Source organism: Mugil cephalus, chromosome 12 (genome assembly GCF_022458985.1).
Source record: "Mugil cephalus isolate CIBA_MC_2020 chromosome 12, CIBA_Mcephalus_1.1, whole genome shotgun sequence".
Taxonomy (NCBI): Eukaryota; Metazoa; Chordata; class Actinopteri; order Mugiliformes; family Mugilidae; genus Mugil; species Mugil cephalus.
The window spans coordinates 23,245,703-23,270,363 of record NC_061781.1 but is presented as its reverse complement, the minus strand read 5'-3'; the positions used below and the strand labels follow the sequence as shown (position 1 = coordinate 23,270,363).

Genomic DNA, 24,661 nt, shown 5'->3' with positions numbered 1-24,661 from the left:
TTGAATAGAGACCGAGAGTTCCTCCTTAAATTGGTAGTGACCCAAATCAGAGCTGAAAGAAAGTAAACGGTTAGATTTATATTCATTAGGTTATCTGAACTCTTTGCTCTTTGAATTTGCTGTGTGACTCGTCGATGTATAAATAAGCAACCGATTTTGTTTTGTTTTTGTTAATGTTCACAAATTGTTGCTGTCGCCACATAATGTCTAAGAAAATTAACTTGAAAGAGAAAACAGGGTTCTTTAGCACAGCTTTTCTGAGTTAGTTTGGTTTAAGTCTTCCAACTTATCGGAGCTCGGTGCCTGTGAGATAAAGTCCTCAAGGACTGTTGTCTTGGTTTATGCAGAAGATGCTAAAAATACAGTAAAACAGAACTGACAGAAAGAAGCACTGCAGCACACTGTGTTTTATTCTTGTTTATGCCTTTTGCAAAGGTCCCATATTATACATTTTTTTCAACAATTTCATGTAGGTGGCAGAGGTCATTTTTTTATAGTATTACCCCAAATTCAGCCTTGGTCCTGAATTTCGACCAGTCAAAAAGTGGCTGTAGTGATTTCTGCTGAGAACAGGCTGCTTCCGTGTCTGTACCTTTAAATGCTAATGAGCTGTGTTTGACCACGCCCCTCTCGGGGAGAGGATGCGGCTTTCGTTACCATGGCGTTACCATGGCGTTACCATGCGCTAAAGTTTACGGTGGATTTATGAGTATGGCCGGTAGAGACGCTGAGTTTAAGTTAGTTTTAGGTCATTTCACGTATGATAAATGTAGCTAAATAAAAGATGCTAACGCTAAGCTGAGAAGTAACGTTAGCCATACAGTACTGTAGCGATTCTCTGTTCTTTGACAGATATCTGTATCTTTTCAGATCTGCTGGTTCAGTCAATTGCACAACAGCTCTTCACCTTTTTGCAAATTAGTTTTAAAATTTAGACGCTATTAGAGATTTAAGCTAGCTGTGACATCACGTACATACCCTCAATATGTTACAGTTACTACCATGTAGCTAACGCTAGCTTCCGCTAGCTGTAAGGTTAATTGTTACGGTTCGTTGGTGCAGCCAAAAACCTACCTTTACCACGTGGGTTTGCGAGGAGAAAAAATGTCGCTTGCTCTGTAATTTTAGCGAACCACTACTGGAGAGAGTGGTTATTCCTATTTAAAATGTCAGATCCGCCTGTTTGAGCTCACATTCGCTAAAAACTTAAGAATTTCGCCTCATACTGTTACTGGTAGAAAACCTTTTATAAAGTGAATTTTGCTTAATGTTGGACCTTTAAAGTTAAATCCAATCAAATTGAAAGTAAAAAATTATCATAAAAAGCACATTTGCACCAAATATTTACTGACGTTCAGTACTTTACATGACAATTATTTAGCTAATAATTGTGTATTTCGTCTCTGACAGTTAATATTCCAGTTTATGTAATTTGTGCATGAATTAGAGACCAGGGCTGAGAGTGGGGGGTGTACATGAGAAGTTTTATGTTCATCTGTGGGTGTGTCTGCACTCAGTGTGGCTCTGATTTGAATTAAGGGGCCACGCTCACATGTATAAATAACAGACACACACACACTAGCTCAGCGTTGGACCACGTGACGGAGGGAGAGCAGGGGTCTCTCAGTTTCCTTTTCTCTCACAGCCTCCCTCTCTCTTCCCTCCTCTCCTGCTCTGTCTGTAATCACCTATTCTTGGAGCTTTTTTCCAGTTGCCTCATCGGAAAACCACGCGCAGAGGGATGGCCGATCTGCAGTGATTGAACAGTTCTGCTCGCAATTTAACTCCATCTGATAGGGGTTAGCTAGGCCTCTCTCTGCGTCGGCTCAAACACAAAGGCACGGAAAACCTCAGGAGTGGTGGTGGTGGTGGTGGTGGTTATCGTAAAGGACGTTAGCGGGAATGTAGGCTGGTAAAGAGGTGTGCAGAGAGGCGTGTGAGGGCATAAGAGGACACTGTGAAGTAGAAATATGAGGCGGCAAAGTGAACAGTTTGTTCTCAGAGTTTAGAAGGAGATTTTAATGGCTAGAATAGAGCATCTCTGAAACTGCAGCTCTTGTGTAGTGTTCCTATTCTGCAGGAGTCAGTGGTTATTGAAAGTGAAAGGCAATGAGATGGTTTAGGCCGAGAGACCTTGGACCCTGACGTTCATGTGGATAGAGCTGAGCGGTGTGACCAAAAACATTTATATTAAGGTTTTTTTTTCATGCATAATCATGTAACAGTTTCTACTGCTGTAGATTCAGAACAATGAACTATTTTATTGTCACGATGGGTGAATATTGTAGAATAATTCCACAGTAGTAGTGATGCAGGTTTGCATGAGCCACTCATGATTCTAATGAAGTGAAGAATCAGACAGTTTCAGTCAAAAATACTGTGCAAATTTCACAAACAAATCTTTTAGAAAAACAATACAGGGCTCCTTCTTTGTGTGGAAGGCATGGTTACCGTGCGGCGTTTTCACCTAGCAACAAGAAATACTGTTTTCTGATTGGCCAATAGGTCTCTGATTAACGGCGCAGTCGCCTCTTTCATTCGTATGCTACTAATCTCTTTTTTATACAGTTTATGTTACTGATGTGCGGCGGCTTTTCTCACTTGTCGGCGTGTGAACTTGAGAGCCCTGAATAAAAAGTAGAGCGTCTCACAACTAGGGCTGGGCGGTTTGAACAAAAATATATATCACAGGTTTGCATGGACCCATGTTAGCACTGACTGCTGAAATCTGGGGACATTTACAGCTCAGAGATGAAAAATAAAAGATAATTAAATGTTATCAAGATGAAATGAAGAAACAGAGACAATTAGTTTTGTTTATTATAGTGTATTATATTATTTGTGCATTATAGTGTTTATGTTTACTGTCTTGACTCCACTTAACTTTCAATAAAGGCTCAAATGCCAAAAAATATACTAAATAATTGGGGCCATGTTCACTGTTTGTGTTTAGAGTTCCTAACTCTGTGTAATTAAATACACCAGTATGCTAGTATATTAAAAACTCATATCATAACGGAAAAAAATACCATCCAGCCCTACATTCAACTTTAACCAGACAATATGGTTGTTTGGTCAGATTTATGAAACCAGAAAACCTCCAAACAACCGACACGGCTCCTTTTTTTACTTCACTTTCACCAACACTGAACAGGAACCAGCTACACATGTGGCTATTACCACCTCTTTAACGCTGGTCGCAGACCTTCGCGGTGACCACGATGACAGCGGCCTCCTGCTGTGCCAAGCGGTTTAGGGATGGTTTGACGAGCACAGCTTTAAGTTCAAGGTGCTGGTGATCTCAATCCCGTCCAACTTGGCAACTTGCGGGACTTAAAAGGACCGGCTGCTTACATCTCGGTGCCAGATACCAACACACCTTCAGAGGTCTGGTGGATTCCATGCCTCGATGGGCAGAAACACCATAAAAATAACCTTAGATGCAGCTGTGGAAAACTGCTCAGGGATCAAGTTGCCCACGGGTTTTGGTTCAAGGATCAATTTTCAAGCCTGTTAAAAGTCTCGCATGAGGCCAAACTGCTGCTTTTCAGATGAAAATATAAAAGAGGCACAAACATTTTCTGTCACGAGAAGGTTCATTTTTATTTATTGGGTATTTGGACCATCAGGAATGTGTCAGATCTTATCTTTAGGTCACACTTTATCGTCTGCATTCCCAGGATTGAGATCGAGGACTCCGAGGCGGTTGGCATCTCCAATATCATCTCCAATCTAATCACCATGTTCCCACGAAGTATTTTAACGGCGCTGCCCAGCGAGCTCTTCACCTCCTTCATCAACTGCCTCACGCTGCTAACCTGCTCGTTTGGACGCAGCGCCGCCCTGGAGGAGGTGGTGAGTAGTGACCCCTCTGTGAAGCAGACCCCTGTTCTTTAAAAGTTTAGAAGTTATTGTTGTAACTTTGAATTTGTTATATTTGCGACCAAAGAGCTCATTGGATTTACATTAATCAGCTGCTCAGGATCATGACTTAAAAAATAATATTTGCTGTATTTGTAGCTACACAAATAAAACACCCTCTAAGAGGAAGTGGTTGGTAGTGATCCAGAATTTGGATAAGTCTCCTCGTGAGTTGCGTTCAGGGACCCCAGCTGTTTGTCAGGCCTAACATCTGCTATAACTCTAGCTGCACGGATAAAATTAGACTTTCTAAATGCGTAAAAATATTTTTGGCTTCTGACCAATTTCATGTCAGTTTGCCTCCTTTGGTCATTAGTTGCAACCTAGTTTTCGTTTAGGCTTTATATAGGAATCGAACCACTAACCGTCTGGATCATGGATGGTCTGCTCTCCCTTCTGCTTCCTGACCTCGGCCGTTTTTATTCAGACAAAAGACCAGCACAAACATCTGCTAGCTTTACTGAAGTTGACAGCTAAAAAAAAGGAAAATGTACTGAATATTTTTTTAATTTATTTAACTGGAACAAGATGTTAACCTCCTGAGACCTGAGCTTTTGTTTGCTGTGCATTTTAAAGATATTTTGGATTAGTTGGACCTAAGAAGCATAAAAACGAAGCATCATCTTTGAACAGGAAGTAGTTTTTGTTTTTGTGTCGCCAATGTGAAACAAAATATAAAACTATATATTTCAATACCTGAACATTGCTGTGCAAAAATGTCCCCATATGAGGACGCAGGATCTCAGGAGGTTAAAGAATTAACCTCAAAAGGCAAAAATAACAAAAGAATCTTTAAAATCTGTTAAATCTGGGGTCTGGAATTTCAGCTAAAGATGTGAAATGTCTAATATTCAAGCCACATTTAAATTGTTCACCAGATTAATTTCTTTTTTTTTCCCACCTCTTTCTCTTCAGCTGGACAAGGACGACATGGTTTACATGGAGGCCTACGACAAACTGCTGGAGTCGTGGCTAACGCTCGTTCAGGACGAGGAGCATTTTCCCCGCGGCTGCTTCGTCCAGCCGGCAATTCAAGTCTTCAACTCGTACATCCAGTGTCACTTAGCTGCTCCTGACGGCACCCGCAACCTGGTGAGACTCTCTCTGAGACTTTCTTTAACACTTATCCCTGCAATGCATTAATCCCTGAATTCTGCTGCTACCACCTCCAGTCTGTGAACGGCATTTCGTCTCACGAAGAGGAAGAAATCAACGAGCTGCAGGAAGACGACAGAGAGCTGTTCTCAGACCAGCTGTCCAGCATCGGCATGTTGGGACGCGTGGCCGCCGACCACTGCATCCCTCTGCTCACAAGGTAACAGCCTCTCATTTACTTTATTTTTAATGAGATGTAGATATGCTTCTATTTTTACATTACGTCACATTTATGAAGCTATTTAATTGTGTTGCTCTTTTTTGACTTGCCCTACAGCCTGCTGGAGGACCGGGTGACGCGACTCCACGGTCAACTCCAGAGGACCCAGCAGCACCTCATGGCCTCGTCTGATCTCGGATCAGTGGACCGTAAAGTCCTGGATGACCTCTACGAAGACATCCACTGGCTCATACTGGTCTCAGGTCAGTAGCATAACACAAAGCTTATGATTCTTTTATATAAAAAAAATAAACACACTAAGTTTAAGATGGTGGTAAATGGTGCATTACCTCATTGAAGTTGAATTTATACCTCCTAGACTTAGAGTTAACTCTAAATCCTGTCTTAAGAACTAAGGCTTCGTGAAGTCTGAAAACAAATGTCACTGAAGGCGCTTTGAGACACTGAACAAAAGGCTTCATATTGGTCAAATAGCTCTTTTTATAGTTCTCACTAATGCCTTTTCCAGTGTATTACTGAGTTTATGTGTGAACAAAATAAGAGAACTGAACTCCACCCAGCACTGTGGCTTTCATTTCATGAGATAGTGTCTGAATCGGCTCCATTAAAGGCCTTCAAAGTAGCGTTGTTGGTGAGGCTCTTGTAAAAAGTGGAATAAAACACTAATTAACACCCGACCACAGAGATATGTGGTGTAGTTGTTGAGCTGCACCTGCTCTGGCCCGTTCAAATGTTCAAAGTCCAAATTATTTTATCTTGGCTGACCAGCCATCTAAAGCCTGAATTATATTTACTGTCATAGAAAAAAAGGGCTGTGCAAAGCATCCAGTGTTTCTATTTATGTCTGTCTCTTCAGTGTGTGACAAAAACTCAGAGAGCTAGAAGCCAAAGAGTCGCAAAAATAGCATTTGCAATATCAGTATGTCTTACGTTTGCTGTTTTTTTTTTTGATTAAAAAGCACATAAATAGGCATAGGGATGAAGAGGTTAGCGAGCTAACAGATGAATGCTAACATGAGAGAACAGACGTTTCAGTACTTATGTAACGTAACGGAATAAACACTAAAAAAATCTATTCAACCAAAATAGCGATGGAGTTAAGCCACTTTTCACCCTGACTCCTGAACGTCACTCAATCTGGGCAGACGCACAAATATTCACTGAGGTCACATGAGGAAAGGCAAAACAATTTGTTCAAAATAAGCATTTATACAAAAAACACGTGACTTGTGTCTTTCCGAATACCGTACTCAGGTTCGGCTCCTAATAGAAGACAAAGCATATATATATAATAGAAGCAGAAAATTTGTTTGTTTCCTCTTTACTGTAACTCATTTTGTAAAAAGGTTTGAGAACATATAAAACTGTTATATTTATTGTAACGTGTGATTTGTCTGTGAACTCTCCAGGGTATCTACTAGCAGACGATTCTCAGGGTGAAACCCCGTTGATCCCCTCGGAGGTGATGGAGTTCTCCATCAAACACTCGACAGAAGTCGACATAAACACGACGCTGCAGATCCTCGGATCTCCGGGGGAGAAGGCGTCTTCCATACCGGGCTGCAACCGCACAGACTCCGTCATCAGGTACCGTTTGCTTTATATCATGTTTGACCAGACGTCTGTAAGATGTACAGAAAAATGCTGTTATTTTGTCTTTGTGATTAGATTGTTATATCAAAGATCTGCAGCATATGCATCATCAAAATGATATTTAGGCGCCAGACAGTAGGTTAAATTATTTTTTTCCAACCTGTCAATTTCAAACTTAAAGGTCCAATATTATGCAAATTTCACTTTGTAAAGGTTTTCTAACAGTAATATTTGTCCCCATAGTCCAGCCATTATCATAAATCCATCTTAAACATAAGTGCTTGGTAATGGTGCGTTTCATTTGTACTCAAAAGTTGGAATTTCCGAGTTTCAAGTTGGAATTTTCAACTGGAACGTCCCCCAAAGTTGAAATGCTGTTAACGGTGTAATTGAAGTTTTTTATGTGTTATATGAAAACTACAAGCCCATGTCCTGCTAACAGCAGCTAAAAACAATAGCCTGGTGAAACCAACACAGAACGAAACACCATCGTGTCAAACTCTAATTGATAGTGTATTTTCTTCTACAATTAAAACTTTTGAATATTTCTATAAATTTCTGCCTTATTTGGTCTTGTAGATTTCATCACTGTAAATAGTTCTAGTAAAAACCCATAAGTTAACTCAAGTTATTTGTTCCATTTACACTTTGTGGAACTTAAATACAATAACGCCAGCGAAAACCAGGACTGAGGCTGAATTTGTGGAAATACTTTGAAAACAATGATGTTTGACCTCTGACAACTTTGTGAAACCATTGAAAAAATGTATAATATGGGACCTTTAATTGATAAAGTTAACCTGGTTTAACTCCTTGGCTGCAAAAGGCATAAACAAGCATCTTTTTATTTTACCAAAACCAAAAATTTGCTGCGGTGCTTCTTTCTGTTTCAGGTTTTACTGTGTTTTTTATCTTCTTCTGCATGAACCAAGACAACAGTCCTCGAGGACTTTATCTCACTCATAACTTGGATGCTTGAGTCTCCAAACTAATTCATAAATCACGGTTAAGGTTAGAGTCCAATCCTCGTTGAGTATATTTCTTATTACCAGTGAGTCTTGAAGCCACCTCTCTGCACTCAGATGTATTGTTGTAATGGAACAGAGGACACTTCTTTGTGTCCAGCAGTCCTTTGTTAGGACCATTGGTATCTCTTTCCCAGCCAAGCGGCAGTAAAACTCGTCCCAGAATAGATTTTGTCAGTGTCCAGAGTTGGCCGGACTTCCAAGCTTTGTCATTGTTACCGTCCCACAAAGCTGGAGGTGGTTTAGTTCTTCTCAATGAGGAGCCAGTAAAACACAGCAGCACTTTCTGGGGTTGTGGTTTCAGACACATGTAGACACGTGGTGAAACGAAGCTTCATAAAACTGTTGCTACTATGAGAAATCAACTCTGGTCTGGAAGTCTAGATGTGCACATCCTTCTTGAACTGGTTCAATCAAACATTTCTGATCACAGTCTCATTTTATGTGTTTTATGTGTATAATATATACAAAAATGGTGAATATACCTCGTCTTTTTTATTTATTTATTTTTTTTCCAAACCCAGAGATATATTTAAATCACTTATTTTTATTTTATTTATTTTTTTGAAGGAAAATGGAAAAATCATGTAGAAAAACATAAAAAATCCAGGTCTAGACACTGAAAAAGTAAAACGCCTTTTATTTAACGGGCTAGAGTCATTTCTTGAGGGTGTGGAGACGCAGTGAAACAGAGTAATTGTAGTTGCAATTATTTTATAAATAGTGATTAAACAATAATGAAGCATTAAATTAATGGTGGATTGATTTATAGAGGGTACGCACTGACATCACTTCCACCGTGGATAAAAACATGGTGAAATGTGTCAGTAAATACAGAAAAATGTGGATTATCAGATCAAATTAAGAACAATAGGACTCGAAAATGATCCATAGGAACTAGTATGGATGTGGAAAAGTGGATTAGTCTCAGTTTCAGTTAGTTTTAGGTCATTTCATCATGATAAAGCTAAGAGCTTTACTGAGAAGTAACGTTAGCCATATAATACTGTAGCGTTAAAAGGATGATGAGGAGTGATCACAAATATTCAGTTTATTGTTTTATTGTTATTCATCCACAAACTTATCTGACAGCCCTCCAGAACGTCACTTAAGAAGTAACTTAAGGTCTGACTTCATAAATTAATATTACCTGACACTAAATATGAACCACAGCACCAGGTTTCTGTGTCTGGATTCCAGTTGTTTCTTCTAATGCAACGATCTATTTACTTCTCTTTTCTTTGGCAGATATCTGTAAAAATATAAAATTGATCTCTGACTGCTTTTCAAATCTGTCGGTTCAGTCAATCACACAACAGCTCTTTTTTTAATTTAATTTTGCAATTTGGATCCTATTAAATCCTATGACTCAAACTAATGCGGCTAATCTCCATGATCAGCCGACACTTTTTGCCACTCAGAGGCCGTTACCATGGAGACGTCCGCTGGCTGTGACGTCATACGTTCCCTCTATTATGGACTAAACTGAGTTGGGTCACAGTGGCCACATATTCAGTTCTATTTTCTCACATTTTACAGTCTAAAATTTGATAATGACTTCGTCAACTAATATAAATAATCATTATTACCCTCATGCACAGGTCTGTGTAAGAGAAATGCATGATTTTCTACATTTAAAACCAATGATTTCTGTAAGAGAAGTTCATTTTTGTGGCGCCTTATTTAAATTGCTTTGCTTCTTGATTCTTTTTATTGCTTTTTTTCTCTTTTGCCACATATTAATATCACCAAAAACAGAACAAAGAAACTAAATACTAAATACAAGCTACGTCTGTACAGTTTGTTTCGTATCAACATTGTTCCTCTTGGCTCCTCATCTTGTGAGTCAGTTGCTCCATAACACATATTTCATTCACAGTTTTCGGCCATTCATTTTGCGTTAGTGGGTCTGGCTTGTATCACTTTCTCCAGCTTCCTTTCTTACAAGCTACTGACGAGATTTTCAGTAAATATTTCACCTCTTTTAACACATTTCCCGTCATTCCTCTTAAATACAGTAGCGTGCAGGAATTGTCGTACTGAATTCTCACAATAATTAGCTAAATTAGCCGAACATCCTCCCAAAAGTCCGTGACCTCAGGACGGAGCCGTGCTCTGTGATTCTTGTCCTCGGTTTCTCTCTGTCTCTTGGTAGAAAAATGACGTGGCTAAAAATACACAATTAAATGGACTCGAGCACATAAAGCGTGTGTGCAGTTGTTGTTCCGGCGATGAGATTTATTTTTTTAAGTGCATTTAGTTGTGCAGCCAAGCATCCCGAGCTGTTAGAAACCTTGTGCTGCCCGAAGCGTTTGGCTGTCACACTGGATGCTCATCAGTTTGAAGGCAGTTGTCCGCATGTGTGCGTGCGTGTGTGTGCATGTGACGACAATAGGCAGCCTCGCGGGTTATTGTCTGCTGAAGGTCATTGTGCTCCTGTGTTTTCTGGATTGTTCATTATGTAGAGGAGCGTGTGTGTGTTGGAGGGAACTGCAGAGAGCGACGGCCGGCGGCATCAGGTTTCCTAATAGCCGAGCGGCCGACCCCGACCCCCTAAATGTCAGCATGGTTTTGTTTTCTGCAGACAATGTGAAACTGTGTTGTGTCCTCGGCTGACGCGGACGGGGACACATAAGCTGCTTTAAGCCGTCTGTCTTTCCCTGTCCTGCTATGTGTCGAGCAGACTTGACTTTGTCTCACACAGGAAGTGAGATGATGAATATCAATTAAGGTTTCAACATTTTGTTGCAGGTGTTGGGGTTCATTTCACTTAGTAGCAATAGATGCAACGTGAGTGGTTACACTCATAACCCTTTATGGGGCACTACTCACCAAAATACTACATTTCAACCCTGGAGTGTTGTCGTAAGACGTCAGAAGACGTTTTTATGAAAATGTTCAAGATCAATGAATTTAACTTACTCTTGCACATGTTTGAAATAACAAAAATGAATATTTGGACCTTTGTATTATTTTAATAGCTTAATATTGGATGCAAATATTATATAATATAACATGTATATATATAGTAGGTAGCGGGCCCTACTTAATCTCCATCGGTTTTCCTTGGCCTGAAAAACACTGAAGACCCCTGGTTTAGAGCATTAGAACATAAGAGCTGATTCAGGCACTTGTCAACATTCATGTTAGACAACATTAGGTCCCTTCTTCTTCTTCATGGTTCCTATTAAATCAGTTCTACTCAGAGTTCATGCAGACCTTGTGTGTTCACCTTGTAGACCACATTAGACCTAGGGATGTGTATCGATTCTCGTGCTGATGCTAATGGTAGTAACCAGACCGTAGATCAACACGGGTTTGGGTGCTTTATTTCGGTGCCACTGAGTTTTTAATTAGCGTAGCCCCCTTAGCTCTATTACTGTGACATCACGACAGTTTTTCACCTGCATGGATGTTAGTGAACCTTCAAAATGTCTAAGCCAAAATTTTTATCAAAAGTTTGTCTGGACTTTATCTCAAAAGATGCAGACTGGTCAACCTGCAACAAGGGAGGTAACACCTGGAATTAGATTAAACATCTGACCAACTTTCCTTTTAGCTGAGAAATATAGCGTCTTTGAAAGTTATTTCATCATCCCCGTAGAGGAGAGCCCCAGTCCCACGTTAGCCATAAAAGGCTAACATGATCATGTATTTGCAGAAAAACTGCTGAAAGTTTAAAGTTGCTTGGTTGTTTTTGAAACTTTTTTAAAATTATGTTTTTTTGTTATGTCTCTGTATTGCTGCTGGTTTTGATGCACTGCTGTTTTTATTATGATAAATATGACAGGTCGTAGTGAATTTTATTTTATAATTCATTTATTTCTTAGTCTTTATTTATATCAATTAAATTAATATTCTGTTCAACTTCCACATCATAAAATGCCTTAAAAATAAAAAGGCACCGTTTTTGGACAAAGTTTGTATATTTTCATTCTTTAAGCACCGTTTCAAAAGTACAATACCCATCCCTCATTAGACCTGAGGATGTTTCCTTGATCTTCTCCGACTGACTGAATGAAAACCACATGACAACAAACCTCACTGAGAGGAACAGGGACACAATTTAAAATGTGATGAAGTTACCAAATATGGTTCCATGCACTATAAAGGGTTAATTTAATCATCTTAATCAGAACAGACAGACCTGATAGCGATTAATATGTGGGGGCATTTAACATGTGTCTGTAGCTTATCAGAATATTTAATTATGAAACAAGAAAGTTAACACTTTTCAAGTGTCTGATTTGCCTCCTAAACGTGCATAAAGTATTTTACAGACCCTCTAATTTGAATTTTTTTTCATTGACTCTTATGTACGACTTTGAAACCAAAACCATTTAACAGTGAAGTAAAACCCTCCCTCTGATCCTCTTCCAGTGCCATTTATTTCTCCTCTTCTTGCTCCCTAGTTTCTTTCGTTTATTATTAACTTGTTGTTTCTTTGGTTACAGGTTGCTGTCGGCCGTGTTGAGGACGTCGGAGGTCGAGTCCAGAGCGACCAGAGCGAGTCTGACAGAGCTGCTGAGCCCTCAGATGGGTAAAGACATCGTGTGGTTCCTCAGACGATGGGCGAAGACGTATCTGCTGGTGGACGAGAAGCTCTATGAGCAGGTACAATTACTTCTTCTTCTTCTTCTTTCTCTCCTGCTCTTCTCATAAAAATCCTTCCCGACAGATATTCATCTTCCCTTTGTCGCACCTCCTCAGATCAGCATCCCCCTGAGCACGGCGTTTGGCGCCGACACCGAGGGCGCCCAGTGGATCGTGGGATATCTCCTGGAGAAGGTGATCAACAACCTGTCGGTGTGGAGCTCGGAGCCGGAGTTGGCCAACGACACCGTGGATCTGCTGGTGACGCTGGTAGAGAAGAGGGAGAGGTGAGCACAGCTGTTTTTATATAAGTTACTGGTCCCAGCTGCTCACGTGTTACTTACATTCTCTGGGTTTGTCACTCTTTTATCATTATTAATGGAGAATATTTGTTAGACAATGTCACTTTGAGCTATCTGAAATTGTGTTGTTATTTTTGCTATATTTTTTTTTGCTATTTGAAATCTTCAAAAAAGCTTTAACCCAGCTTTATCTTAATGCAAACAATAGTACTTTGCTTTTTTCTTAAATGTACATTAAAAAAAATAGACTTGATTTGGAATAAGGCTGTTGCAGTATACTGGTATTGACGATAATTGTGGTTTTAAAAAATTAAATCTCAATATCGTGTTAAAAATATAATAATATTGTGTATTATATTTAGCCCATGTCTTCGCTTGGTCTCATTAAATACTATTTATTGGTGCAGTTCCACTCCTCACCAGAGAATAACATTGTGATACACTGTTGGTAGGGGGGGGGCGCTGTTGAGCCCCTGCCAGCTCAAATCGTGTGAGGTGAAGAAGACGAGCAGCGAGTGAGAGGATGCAGATGGAGCGTGTTAGAAAGTGGAACACAGACAAACGAAAATTAAAAATAAGTTAAAATAACTTTAAAATTAAAATAAAATGATTATCTTTTTACCGAGGTCGATTCCACTGCAGCGTGTGTTGTATGATTGAAGTCTGTATGATTAATGGGGACAAGTTTTGTCCCGTTTTACTTTGTTTATTGCTCTAAATGCCTTTGTATTTGAAGACATATGTCCAAGGCCTAGTAATGATCCACGTGTGTTGTCAAATATTTCAATTATTTTTCTCATTTAAAGAAGCCAGATAGATGTTCAGTCATTTTTTTGAACATGAATGTGAAGCAGTATAGTAACTAATGTCATTCACTTTTCAAAATTAATTTGTAATAGTGTTTATTTTGCACATGGATGCTACATATAAATGTATTTAACTTAATTTATTAATGTACCACGACTCTCTGGGTTCAGTTGTGCCACTTGAACACTGTGTTCTACTGTTATTTTGAATATAAACCTTTATTTGTCCCACAATGGGGAAATTGCAGTTTGCAACAGCACACATAGGGGTAGAAAAATAAGAAAGGTAAAGAGTGGACTGTTTAAAAGATAAATAATAAGATGAAATAGAATACAATAAACAATGTACATGCATATAGTCAAGATATTGATATTGCACAGAGTTGTACACAGTAAAAATAGTGAATGGTGAGAGTGTTGAACCTTGAGGAGTAATAATATTGAACATATTTCAAACAGAGAGAAAATTACATAAAGTTAAAGATGTATTTCCTGGATTTTGCTTTTATTTACTTTTTTTTGTTGTTGTTGGATATTGTGATATTATCATTAATACCGTGAACTGAAAATCTGATATGGTGACCACACCCTAACCCACTTGAATGCAGTGTTGTGTTTCCCGTTGGGGTGCAGGACTGATGATGTTCACATTAAGTCTCAGCCTCATCACCACAGCTTCTCTCTGTCCCGTCAGGGCCAACATCGTGGTGCAGTGCGAGAGCTGGTGGAACCTGGCGAAGCAGTTCGCCAGCCGCAGTCCTCCCCTCCACCTGCTGTCCAGCTCCGTGCAGAGGTCCCTGATGAAGGCTCTGGTCCTGGGAGGCTTCGCGCACATGGACGCCGACACCAAGCAGCAATACTGGGCCGAGGTAACGTGCTGCCAAGACTTAAAAGTCGCTCCACCTGGTCCTCATCAGGTAATAAAGTGAAGGACAGGTTCCGTCTAATCTCCACTTTCCCCTGAGCTCCGGAGCTTTAGAGACTCCAGCCTGATACGAGGATTAGGGCTGATGGATGTAGTCGATAATATTCGCCGTTGAGTCCTTCTCCCGTGTGTATAACATGATCCTTGTAGTGATCCTGGAGGTCTTTGTCTTAATAGGCTGACAGTAGTAAATGTGGGTGCAAAGCCACGATGGCTCCAGGGTAATTATGTTGGGGGGGTTGTGTGTGGGGGGGGGTTTGCATGAGCGAGACGGCAGCTGTCGGTTTCATACAGCTGCTCTGTTGGAGGAGGAAGAAGAACGAGGGACTCGACAACTGATCAAACACTCCTTCTTTGTTTCATCTCTACATCGCTGCTCTTTAGTTACAGACAAATCACTTTCATCCTTTTTGGTCGAGTGGGTTAGATTTGTCTCTAATGATAGAAGCAGCAGTGTGAAAATGTCCCGGCGGGTTTTATGATACGGTGTCATTTCAGTGGCATGTCTGCGTATCTTCTTTACAACTGTATCCGCACACTCTTAGAGGAGTTTAAGTGTGTAAGAAAAAATATTCATATCATTAAATTAGTTAATTAGATTCCAAATAAGTAGTTGTTTTTTAGTTGTTGTTGATTTTAGAATATTAACCTTACGAAGTTCTTATCAAAGACAATACACATACAATTAAAGACTCAGTTAATGTGCATATAAAAGGCTCCTATTAAAGTATACGGCCGCTTAAAAGTTTTACAACAATATTTCTTTCTTTTTTTATTGAAATGTAGCAGTTTAATGTCTCATTTTACTCTGAAATTAAAGCACAGACCAAATAAACAACTAAAGTTAAAAATATAAATCATGGAATCAATATATAACACAAAATATATTCTAAACTTTGGACTCTTTTCAACTTTCTTCCCAGTTTTATTGTTGAAGAAGAAGTTGCAGGGAGCTTTACTTTCACTCTTCTGTCCAGTTCATCACAAACCAGCTCCATGGGGTTAAAGTCTAGAGACTGGGCCATGGTCCACTCCATGTTTTTATCCTGAGGTAGTTCTGATAGAGCTCAGACTAAAGTTCTGGGTCATTATCTTGATGTAGGATGAAACTCTGACCAACGGTACCAGAGGAATCTGATGCTGGTCTAAAACTTTTGACCTGTAGTGTATTTTTTATTAAAAAAAGAGAGAGATCACAATCTCAGCTCTCATCTCGTTGTTTCACCTCAAAATGTTTGAAGAAGACTTTTAAGATAAGATTAAACTTTATTGATCCCAACTGGGGAGAAATTAAATAGGACAGAGACAAGAGACGACACAATAACCTCTGTACAAGAACAGAGACACAAGTTGTAGATAAAGTGATGACAAGAAGAAAATAAATAAACTACATATGAGTTACATAGAACCCTTCATTCATTCATAAATCAACAAATGCTGTTGAACTGGGCTGAATTAAACACAACAGGGTTTTTGATATTTAGTGTAACACACTCCCTTAAATGGGGTTTGTCAGAATAAGTTTACTCTGAAAGTCAGTTTTTCTGTTTTTCGTACATACGTTTTAGTTTTTTATGTCTATTTAAGTGTTGTTTTTATTTCTCTTGTACCACAGAGCAAAGTGACCGGACTGTTTCTGTTAGAATTAAGAATCGGAATCAAGAATCAGAATTAAGAATTGAGTCAAGAATCAGAATTAAGAATCAGAATTAAGAATCGAAACTAAGAATCAGAATTAAGAATTGGAATTAAGAATCAGAATTAAGAATCAGAATTAAGAATCGTAATTATGAATTAGAAAACAATGGGGAAATTGCAGTTTGCAACAACATACATGGGGCAGAAAAATAACAAGAGTAAAGAGTGTAAAAGATAAATAATAAGATTAAAAATAGAATAAACACTGTGCGAGTATTGACATATATACAAAAAGAATTGAGCCACACAGATAATGATCATCAGAGCATTGACCTAATGAGTGTTTATTGTGTCTCTGTCAGTTTTCTGTGGTTTTAACCTTGTTTCTCTCCGTCCAGGTGCTTCATCCTCTGCAGCAGCGTTTCCTGAACCTCATCAACCAGGAGAACTTTGCCCAGATCAGCCAGGAGGAGGCCGTGAAGCAGGAGATCGTGGCCACGCTGGAGGCGCTGTGCGGCATCGCGGAGGCGACGCAGATCGACAACGTGGCTTCGCTCTTCTCGTTCCTCATGGACTTCCTGTCCAGCTGCATCGGCCTCATGGAGGTGAGAGACGCTTCGGTCGTTTCCTTTCAGCTGGAAAAATCTAAATCAGAGGGAACGTGGTTGAGTCTGATCAGTGATTTATTTATTTTATTTTATTTCTTCGGATGCAGGTTTACAGCAACACGCCGGAGACGATCAACCTCATCATTGAGGTTTTTGTGGAAGTGGCTCATAAGCAGATCTGTTACCTGGGAGAGGTGAGACGCATTTAAATCTACTGCTACATTTACAATAGGAAAATAGATCATTAAAACTAAATAAACTGTATGTGTGACTCCTGGGTCCTGGAATAAGATGTAAATATGTGATGTTATGGGAAACCAGTCCTACTGTGATAAAGGAAAGTCTCCTCCTCCTCCTCCCTCCTCCTCCTTCTCCTCCTCCTCCTCCTCCTCCTCCTCCTCCTCCTCCTCCTCCTCCTCCTCCTCCTCTTCCTCCTCCCTCCTCCCTCTTCCTCCTCCTCCTCCTCTCCCTCCTCCTCCTTCCTCCTCGCTCCTCCTCCTTCCTCCTCCTCCTCCCTCCTCCTCCCTCCTCCCTCTTCCCTCCTCCTCCTTCCTCTTCCCTCCTCCTCCCTCCTCCTCCTCCTTGCTCCTCCTCGGTCTCCTCCTTCCTCCTCCTCCTCCTCCTCCTCCTCCTCCTTCCTCCTCCTCGGTCTCCTCCTCCTCCTCCTCCTTCCTCCTCTTCCTCCTCCTCCCTCCTCCTCCCTCCTCCTCCTCCTCCTTCCTCTCCTCCTCCTCCTCCTCCTCCTCCTCCTCCTCCTCCTCCTCCTCCTCCTCCCCTCCTCCCTCCTCCCTCTTCCCTCCTCCTCCTTCCTCTTCCCTCCTCCTCCTCCCTCCTCCTCCTCCTCCTCCTCCTCCCCTCCTCCTCTCCTCTCCTCCTCCTCCTCCTCCTCCCCCTCCTCCTCTCCTCCTTCCTCCTCCTCCTTCCTCCTCCTCCCTCCTCCTCCTCCCTCCTCCTCCTCCTCTTCCCTCCTCCTCCTTCCTCCTCCTCGGTCTCCTCCTCCTCCTCCTCCTCGGTCTCCTCCTCCTTCCTCCTCCTCCTTCCTCCTCCTCCTCCTCCTCCTTCCTCCTCCTCGGTCTCCTCCTCCTCCTCCTCCTCCTCCTCTTCTCCTCCTCCTCCTCCTCTCCTCCTCCTCCTCCTCCTCCTCCTCCTCCTTCCTCCTCCTCCTCCTCCTCTCCTCCTTCCTCCTCCTCCCTTCCTCCTCCTCCTCTCCTCCTCCTCCTCCTCCCTCCTCCTCCTCCTTCCTCCTCCCTCCTCCCTCCTTCCTCCTCCTCCTCCTCCTCCTCCTCCTCCTCCTCCTCCTCCAGACCAAGTCCATGAAGCTGTACGAAGCGTGTCTGACGCTGCTGCAGGTTTACTCCAAAAACAACCAGAGCCGGAAGCGGAGCGACGCCACGGCCGAGGAGGACCAGTACCAGGACCTGCTGCTCATCATGGAGCTGCTCACTAACCTGCTCTCCAAGGAGTTCATCGACTTCAGCGACACCGGTGAGTTGTCTGGATGTTTCTGTCGTTATCTGTCAGGACTGGACGGTGCACAGTTTTTTTTCCTGATATGGTATGGATGATATGGATTTTTAATGTACCGGCACACCGGTGTATTTGATTACACAACATTCAGAACGTTGCGCTGTGAGATACTGTTTCAGACCTTTTTCGATGTAGAGCTTCTAAACACACATAGTGCGACTGCATCACTGTGAGGCTGGTGAAGATGGAAAGGTACAAAAAATAAAGAAGCAGAAAGAGGAAACTTCTGCCAAATAATGTCCCCATTTTTAACTTTTTATGAATGAGAGAAAAAGTGTTGCACGCAGACTACAGTTATTACGGTAGCTGGTCGCGCTGCTATTGACGTTACAGACATAGAAGTTTAAATATGTTTAAATATGAATAAATATGTCAGAATAAATTAAACCGTAATTGTCCCTATTTCTTAATTTCATCTTGATAACATTTAATTTATTTTATTTATTTTTTTTATCTCCGAGCTGTAAACGTCCCTGAATTTCCACATCATCAGTCAGTTCTAACACGGGTCCATGAAAACCTGTTTTACTACTAGTTTTTAATTATTCTACAATATTTACTCATCATCACAGTAAAATAGTCCATCCTTAGTCAATCTACTGCATTAATTCCTCTCAACCAGTAGAAAATGTTGTGAACACGTGATTATGCATGAAAAAAAATACCGTAAATAATCAGCCGTATTATCTGTCAGAGGAGGAATCAGCTGACGATGCAGCGTCTTTGCTTGTGTTGCAGACGACGTGTTCAGGAACCAGGACCAGGGGACGCCGGCCTCCAGTCGGACGGTGTCAGCGGCCGACGTGGTTCTTTACGGCGTCAACATCGTTCTTCCGCTCATGTCTCAGGACCTGCTCAAGGTAGAACACGCCTCTCCTGCCTTTATATCCTAATAATAATAATAATAATGATAATAATAAAGAGACACGTCGATGCTGATGCCGTCCTCCTTGTTTTCCAGTTCCCGTCTCTGTGTAACCAGTACTACAAGCTCATCACCTTCATCTGCGAGATCTTTCCAGAGAAGATCCCTCAGCTGCCTGAAGACCTGTTCAAGAGCCTCATGTTCTCCCTGGAGCTGGGAATGACCTCGTATCCTTTCACCAGCGTCACAGAACGATTTTATACTGGAATGAGCCAGTTTGAAACATGTGGTTATAATGGAAGTCAATGACCACAAATGTGTCCAAGGTTTAAAAAATACTAATGCAGTCAAATAAATTTATTGCTAATATTTGACATATCCAAGACTCTAATTACCACCAAAGTCCCATCTACTGTTTATTATATGGGAAATAACTCAGTTTTTGTGTGGGATTTTTGTATAAAACAAAACAACAAAAAATAACTTTTAAAACATATTTTCAGGCTGGAATTTAAAAGGGTTAAAATCCTGAAATTGTTGAATTTTTGATGGTTTTGAGCAGATCTGACGTTGTTAAAGTAAAAGTAGAAATAAATGAGGGTTTTATGGCAGTTTTTTCCGCGTGTACGTTTTTGTCATGAAGGCAAAATCCATCACGAGAGTATAAAAGACATGTGAGAGTAAAAGACACTGGATTCAAATATTTGACTAAAGAGAAGAATCCTGCAGAAATTCAAGCTACAAACTGTAAAACAGAAAAAATGATGATCAAATAGAGAAAAAAAAAGTTGAAAAAATGTACAAAAATGTTTTTATTCTAGCAAAGATCTTATTTATAGGATATTTATTTAATATCTGGCTTCTTTTCTGGTATTTCCCATAGTTTAAAAATGTATATTTCGTACATAACAGATTCATAAAGCTTTGCTCAGACTACAGGGGTTTTAAAATACTTTATGATTTTACCATTTAAGGAGAAATTTAACAGATATTCTACTCTCTGCATCTCAAACATTAACACACTTCAGGATTGTACTCAGATTATCGCACCATGTGAGGCAGCATTGAATGCACCACATCAGTATTTTGTCCATAAAATAAGAAAAATTAATATGAACAAGGCAGAAATATAAGAATAAAAAAATACAATAAGTATTTGGAAGTCGCAAACATCAGTAGGAGCATCTTAGAATAAAGCTTTAATAATAAAAGTGTAAAAACAATAGTAACTACTTCTGATTAGACGAGAGACTTTCATGTTTGTTCAGTCATGTTTTCATCGATCTGCACATGTCACACGTCTGTAAATCAGCTTTTTCCAATTAAAAGTAGATCAACTGTTTCCATGTGAACCAGAATGAGATGAAAGTCTCCGTGTGAACCTTCTCTGTGTGGTTTCTTCTCCTTAACGCGGCGTTTTTCAGGATGAGCTCAGAAATCAGTCAGCTGTGTCTGGAGGCTCTGTCTCCTCTGGCCGAACAATGCGCCAAGAACCAGGAGAAGGACTCGCCTCTGTTCATCGCCACCCGGCACTTCCTCAAGGTAACGCGCTCACAGACAACATTTACAGAACGGTGAAACCTTAGATCCACACTTAACTCCATCCTCTGTGTCCTCAGCTGGTGTTCGACATGCTGGTCCTGCAGAAACACAACACAGACATGACGGTGGCAGCGGGAGAAGCTCTGTACACGCTGGTGTGTCTGCACCAGGTGAGCTTCACGCTGTCTGGTTTTTATTTGACTCGCAGCTTTAAAAGTGAAACTTTTTCTTCTCGGAGGAGGAGGAGGAGGAGGAGGAGGAGGAGGAGCGGCCTCGTTTATAAAGTGGTTAAATGTTGGTTTACGTTGAGATGAGTCGACTCAGAAATGTTTAGACGAGTGGATGTGATTGTTTAGATTCGTCACCCTCAGCTTTAATTACGAATTAGTCTCGTCTTTAATCAAGAAACATGAGGCTGTTTTTTTTTTTCTTCTCCATAAAGTGACACCGTGATGAATAAATCTGTAGCTGAGGCATCGACACAAAGACACGTTACGCCCTCTAGTGGTGGTTTAGTGTTAAAACAGTGATTTTATTATTATTATTATTATTATTTTTATTATTTATATCTGTTCTATTAATTTATACGTATTAGGTTAGAGATTAGGTCATGAAGCTAAGATGTTTGTCTTTATATATTTTTCTTCTTTATACTGAAACATGGTAAAGATGCATTAAAACAAAAGCAAAATTTAATCCACACAAATGTTGATAAAATGCAATAATTATATTTTTAAAAAAACTAACGAGTCTTTAATAGTAAGTAAACTTTGAAACAAGCATTAAATTTGGCAGAGCTGTGGTTTAGTGGTTAGAGAAGTGAACTCTACGTCCTCTTTTTCCCAAACTATAACAAGATAGCTGGTCATTTTGTATTAATAAGATTATTTCCATTCCATTATGTAAAGACATGATCATAATGAACATAATGAATTTACTTTTAATAAAAATGAATGTAAGTTATATCCCACTGACTTCAAAACTCCTTCAGTTATATATTAACCAGAGAAATGTAATAATCAAGAAAATGATTCAGATTGTTCTTTAATAACAATAATCGTCACTGGTTTAGGATCAAAACCTTTAATATTTCCATTAAACTTATGAAGAGAGACGATGATTTCAATCACCTTGGCTCCTGTTTAGGGTTATTTTGGATTTAGTTCTGATTAATTGATAAATTCAGGCCGTCCTTTAATTATTGTTGTTAATCTCTGGTAGTGATCAGACCAGTAGTTTCCTCTGCACGTCTCAGGAGGATGAACTGTTCCATCATCCTGATCTGATCCTCTCTCCTCTCTCCTCTCGTCTCCTCCGTCAGGCCGAGTACTCGGAGCTGGTGGAGACGCTGCTGTCCTCTCAGCGAGACGCCGTCATCTACCAGCGGCTGGCGGACGCCTTCAACAAGCTGACGGCGTCCAGCACGCCGCCCACCATGGACCGCAAGCAGAAGCTGGCCTTCCTCAAGAGCCTGGAGGAGTTCGTGGCCAACGTGGGCGGCCTGCTCTGCGTCAAATAACCACTGGAGAAAGACTCGGCCTCAAAGACGCCCCCCCCATCCTTTCCCCTATCTCCCCCTCCCGCCTCATTCCCTGAGAACTCTGGGTAGAAGGGACGAAGCCTCGGAGTTAACTCTCCGCCTGAATCCTCTGTCGCCTCCTCGGGTTTTTGTGTTTCCCTCCTCAACCCGTTCACCCCCCGAAAGCGCTGATTGACAGATTTGATTATGATGATGATGATGATGGCGGTGATGATGATGTGGTAACCATGGAGACGTGCCCTGTTAGACTGAAGCCACAGAGCACTGGTCGCCATGACGACGAGAGGCGGAGCAGGACGTTGACGGCATCGTTCTCCCCCTTCCTCCTCCTCCTCCTCCTCCTCCTCCTTCCTCCTCCTCGTGTGCCTGGAGGCCTCATTAGTTTTGGATGTAGTTTGAAGGTTTTTTTTAAAGGCGCCATTTAGTTTTAAGATTACCATGGCAACCAACCAACACACACACAGACACACACCCCCATAAATGTCACCCCGACTCTTCCCAGAGTGCCTTTGTTCTGCTGATTTGTTGCGTGTGCTCCACTGACGACAAACGACGCCCGTGCCTGCCACAAACAAACAAACAAACAAACACACAAACAGACAAACAAACACACACGACGGAGATTCAGCATCTTTGAGGCTGCGGGGGGAGAAAGGGGGAGGGAAGGGGGGAGACAGGATGACGGAAAAACCAAAATCAGATTGTGTTTCACTAAAAGGGTGTAAATGTATATATATAAATATATAATGTTTTCAAGCAGAGAAGTTCCAGAAATGTTCGTTGGAAGAAACAAAAAATGACTTAAAAAATGTTTTTATATGACAGGAGACGGAATTCAGCTAAAGAGGGAGCAACTTTCTCTGTGTTGACTTTTGAGGTTTGATATTGTTTTTTTTGTTTTTGTTGTTTTTTTTTCTTCTTCCTATCTGGATCGTAGTTGCCTCCTTTCAGGTGAAGACGCCTTTGGGGGCCTGGGAAGCGTTTAGCAGGTTGATTTCTGTAGTTATTTTTCTACCGCGCCGCTCTTCAACAACACACTGGACTGAGGCAGAGACTGTTTGAGTTGAAGGACAGCAATAACAAACCAAATACAAAGGAGCAGAGCCACTCGTCGAAGCGTCACGTTCCTCGTTCAGAGCACTACCCCCCCTTCCTTCCTGTAGATGGCTGTTTTTCTTTTTTTTTTTTTTGTTAATGAAGTGTAAAAGTGTACATAAAGTTATTGTATAAAACGTTACGTCCTCTGCATTTTCATTTCCATCTGCTGTGCCTGTCTTTTATCTACTTTAATGATAAATAAAGTTATTAAACGTATATATTTTATCACAATACTTAGTCTTCCAGCTGTGTTGGGAGAGAGTCCGAACCTTTTAAACCAGTTTAAACCATCTGATATTACATATTTATGATATTTAAACCTATGATTTTATGAAGTTTGTATTTAACGTCTTTACACCTAATTACACTTAAATGAATTAACTGACAAGCAAAGTTTTAACAGTTTACTAAAACCAGGGGGAAATAAACTATAGCTGATTTAACTTTCTGATGAAGTCAAGGTTTTACAGGTAGTTTGTCACAAGCAAACAGAAAAAATGAATCGGTTAGATCAGGTGTCTTCAATGTTTTTCAGGTCAAGGACCCACAAACCGTCTCCCTACTATTTATGTTCTATATTAAACTCTTTAAGTGCTATTGATATTCATTATTACACAGGATGAGATGGTACAAAACACATTTTAGAAGCTCATTCCCACTGAAAACCAATCAGCAGGCTAGGCTAGCAGTTAGCTACCAGCTAGCAACCAACGAGAAGACACAAGCTAACTAGCCTAGCCTAGTGATGCTAGTCAAATAATACACAGGTACATTGTTTTTATTATTTTAAACATGTGCAACAGTAGGTGCAACTGGTGGAAGCATAAACATACCTACATAACATATCTAAATTATTTAAACACAGCTAAATAATTGAAAGTACCGGGATTTAACTTTAAACATAACTAAATTTAGAAGGGACACCCGTCATTAGGCTAATGGGAGTGAGCTGCACTGTTAGCTTACATGCAAGTATCTAGAAGTTAATGGAAATGAATTGCACCATTAATTCTAAACAAATTTCTGTTGGTCTTAACCTCCAGATTTTCCTTTTTAAACTCTTTAAGTGCTATTGATATTCATTATTACACAGAGATGAGATGGTACAATCCCTTGTACCAAGAGGCAAAAACACATTTTAGAAGCTCATTCCTACTGAAAACCAATCAGCAGGCTAGGCTAACAGTTAGCTACCAGCTAGCAACCAACAAGAAGACACAAGCTAACTAGCCTAGCCAACCGCAATGATGCTAGTCAAAGAATACACAGGTACATTGTTTTTATTATTTTAAACATGTGCAACAGTAGGTACAACTGGTGGAAGCATAAACATACCTACATA

General features: G+C 40.6%; 1 protein-coding gene across 1 annotated transcript in view; it reads left to right on the top strand.

Annotated features, from left to right (window-relative positions):
- The window catches only part of xpo4 (exportin 4), a 63,731-nt gene extending 40,273 nt beyond the window's left edge, over positions 1-23,458 (top strand). The window contains exons 9-24 of the mRNA XM_047601331.1: positions 3,681-3,855; positions 4,837-5,013; positions 5,094-5,236; positions 5,354-5,499; positions 6,667-6,844; positions 12,330-12,489; positions 12,586-12,755; positions 14,271-14,445; positions 16,538-16,744; positions 16,855-16,941; positions 18,052-18,232; positions 19,013-19,134; positions 19,236-19,366; positions 20,564-20,681; positions 20,759-20,851; positions 22,003-23,458. Of these exons, the coding sequence (XP_047457287.1) occupies positions 3,681-3,855; positions 4,837-5,013; positions 5,094-5,236; positions 5,354-5,499; positions 6,667-6,844; positions 12,330-12,489; positions 12,586-12,755; positions 14,271-14,445; positions 16,538-16,744; positions 16,855-16,941; positions 18,052-18,232; positions 19,013-19,134; positions 19,236-19,366; positions 20,564-20,681; positions 20,759-20,851; positions 22,003-22,200 (2,461 nt within the window). The 3' untranslated portion in view covers positions 22,201-23,458. The remainder of the gene's footprint in view (positions 1-3,680; positions 3,856-4,836; positions 5,014-5,093; positions 5,237-5,353; positions 5,500-6,666; positions 6,845-12,329; positions 12,490-12,585; positions 12,756-14,270; positions 14,446-16,537; positions 16,745-16,854; positions 16,942-18,051; positions 18,233-19,012; positions 19,135-19,235; positions 19,367-20,563; positions 20,682-20,758; positions 20,852-22,002) is intronic.
- The last annotated feature ends 1,203 nt before the right edge of the window (positions 23,459-24,661 follow it).